Raw genomic sequence first — 2,796 nt, 5'->3', positions numbered from 1 at the left:
AGAGGACGCTGGGGGCGGCCATCTTGGATAAGGGCAAACAGGGAGCAGCCATGTTGAAGCTGCAGGTGATGCTTGCTAAGGAAGCCGCCATCTTTGATAAGAAGACGCCGGGGGCGGCCATCTTGGATAAGGGCAAGGCAGGGAACAGCCATGTTGAAGCTGCAGGTGATGCGTGAGAAGGAAGACGCCATCTTGGGTGAGGGCAAGGCAGGGGGCAGCCATGTTGAAGCTGCAGGCGATGCTTGTGTGCAACAAGAGCCTGGTGTAAGAGCAACCACAGTGAATGAGTGCCATTCTCCCCAACAGCGCTTTGGGCATTGGCGGGTACAGGCCCCATCTGTGCTGTGGGGACGTCGCCCCCGCCGCCCCGGCATCGCGTGGTGTGGGCCGAACCCAGACAAAATGCCAAGAAGCCTCTCGCTGATGGAGAAAGTGCAGATCATCCGCGAGTGCCAGCGGCCGGGGGCCACTCAGAGCCAAGTGGCCGCCAAGTGGGAGTTGCACCGGTCGGTCGTGTGCCGGATCTGGCAGCAGAAGGAAAAGCTGTTGGCTGACTACGAAGCTGGCCAGTTGAACGGCTGCCGTAAGCGCGGGCGGGAAGGAAAAGCCCCTGCTGTCGACCGGGCTCTCTTTACGTGGCTCAAGGAGAAGAGGGCACAGGGGGCGATGCTGGCTGGACCCGCAGTCAAGGAGAAAGCCCGTCAGCTCGCCGCTTCCCTTGGACTGAATGATTTTAAGGCAAGCGACGGTTGGTTTACCAGATGGAAGAAACGCTTCAATGTTGCTTGCGAAAAAGAGCAGGGTGGAAAACAGTCAGCGGACAAACCCACCGCTGAGCAGTGGCAGTGCGAAAAACTTCCACGTATCCTTGAAAAGTTTTCTCTGGCTGACATCTACAATGCTGATGAAACAGGGCTTTATCTGAAAGGGCTCTGTGACAGAGGACTTGGAGAAAAAAATGAAAAGCAAGAAGGAGGGAAAGTTTCAAAGGACAGGGTAACAGTGCTCGTCTGTGCCAACATGGATGGGAGTGACAAACGCCCGCTGGTCATGATCGGGACGTCAAAACGACCCCGATGCTTTCCGGTGGATTTCAGGAAACTTCCCCTCAATTATGTCAGTTCAGCGAATGCCTGGATGACAGGTGAGATTTTCATCAAGTGGTTGAAAAAGTGGGATCGTCAGCTTTGTTGGCAGAGCCGTCAGATATGCCTCTTCCTGGCTAACTGCTCCGTACATCCGCAAGGAGTGGTTCTCACTAACATTCAGCTCGAATTCTTACCCCCTAACGCTACGTCTTCGATGCAGCCTATGGCTCAAGGTGTCATTGAGAACATGAAGGGACATTACCGATCAAAAATCGCAAGCCGGATTAATGTTGCTCTTGATGTGGACCCCAGCGCCGATGTTCAGACAGTCCTGAAAACTGTGAACTTGCTAGATTGCGTTCATCTTGTTGCTGAGGCCTGGCAAGATGTAAAGCCGACAACAATTTCCAACTGTTTCCGGAAAGGCAAATTTGTTGTGGCAGAGGAAGGTGGGCGAGACGAGGATATTGCAGAGTTTGACGACCCCCTGAACGATGTTCCACTTCCAGTCAACATGGAAAAAGAGGACTTAGTAACGGCTGTGGCTGTGGACGAAGATTTGCTGACGTTCGGAGAGCTAACCCACGAGGAATTACTGCGCGCTGCAGCTGCTGCAAGGCCGGAGAAACGCGCTTGTGTGGATGAAACGTATCATAATGCAGAGGATACTCAGGAGAGCGAGGATGATTTTGATGAAGTTCCATCCCCGACAAACTCCGAGCTGTTGAAGGCTTTGAACACACTTCGGCACTTTTCGCAGCTAGAGGGACTTGGGGACAGGGTCTACAGGTCGCTTTGGGACATTGAATCCCACCTTCAGAACAAAATTGTGACTGAGAAGAAGCAGAGCAAATTAACAGAGTTCTTTCACCCCAAATGAGTGAGTTTCTCCATGCTTAGTGTACAGGTTGATACTCACTGCAGAAATAAAATACACTGATATGGAGCAGTACTTCAATTTAGGTTATTGCCGTATTATTAGCTTAGCAGATGCCCTTATCCAGGGTGATCTACAGTGCGTACAAAGTATTACAGTAAGTGCCGGTACAAAAAATGTTTACAAGAGGTTTTGTTTGTTGTCGTGGTTGAGGTTTGATTGTTCTTAAAACATAAAAAACATAAAAGTTGATACTTTTATAACTGTTACTCAGTGAATGCTGCTTTCTGGGCGTAGGCTACAAATGCGGAACAGAGCGCGTGTTTAAAATGTACAGTATGTGCACTAATGCAATACTGTAGCCATAATAGTAAACAGACCCTGTACTGTCACAACTCTAGATCGTTGCACTGTCGCTGCTTGACAGATCAGAAAAAGCAGGCTGCCTTTGGTCAGATGACACTCCCCAGAACAGCAACAGCCTCTTAGGAGCAACATAGCAAAAGGGTACCAATACGTTGCTACTAATGAGTGTCTACTGTCAGTGTAGCTCTACTACTCAGAAGGCAGCCATCTCGGATGAGAGTGGTTCGCAGTGGCCATCTTTGATGAGAGCAGCCTGAGTAAGACAGGTCTTGGATGAGGGCAGACCAACTAGTGCTTCAAGGGGCATCCATCTTGGATGAAGGCTGATGCCCTAAGGGCTGAAGGAGTGGCCATCTTGGATGAGGGCAGACCGCCTAAGGCCTAGGGGGCAGCCATCTTGGATAAGGGCATTCGACCATCTTTGATGAGGGCAGCCTGATTAAGGCTTCAAGAGGCTGCCATATT

At 50.8% G+C, this 2,796-nt stretch overlaps 1 protein-coding gene across 1 annotated transcript; it reads left to right on the top strand.

Moving 5' to 3' along the window:
• Nucleotides 1–213: 213 nt before the first annotated feature.
• CENPB (centromere protein B) lies at nt 214–2,304 on the top strand. The gene has a single exon (XM_034772007.1). It carries the CDS (start codon nt 403–405, stop codon nt 1,966–1,968), a length of 1,566 nt encoding a protein of 521 aa, XP_034627898.1. The 5' UTR covers nt 214–402; the 3' UTR covers nt 1,969–2,304.
• Nucleotides 2,305–2,796: the final 492 nt, after the last annotated feature.

Source organism: Trachemys scripta, chromosome 5, assembly GCF_013100865.1.
Source record: "Trachemys scripta elegans isolate TJP31775 chromosome 5, CAS_Tse_1.0, whole genome shotgun sequence".
Taxonomy (NCBI): Eukaryota; Metazoa; Chordata; order Testudines; family Emydidae; genus Trachemys; species Trachemys scripta.
This window is presented reverse-complemented; position numbering and strand designations above follow the sequence as displayed.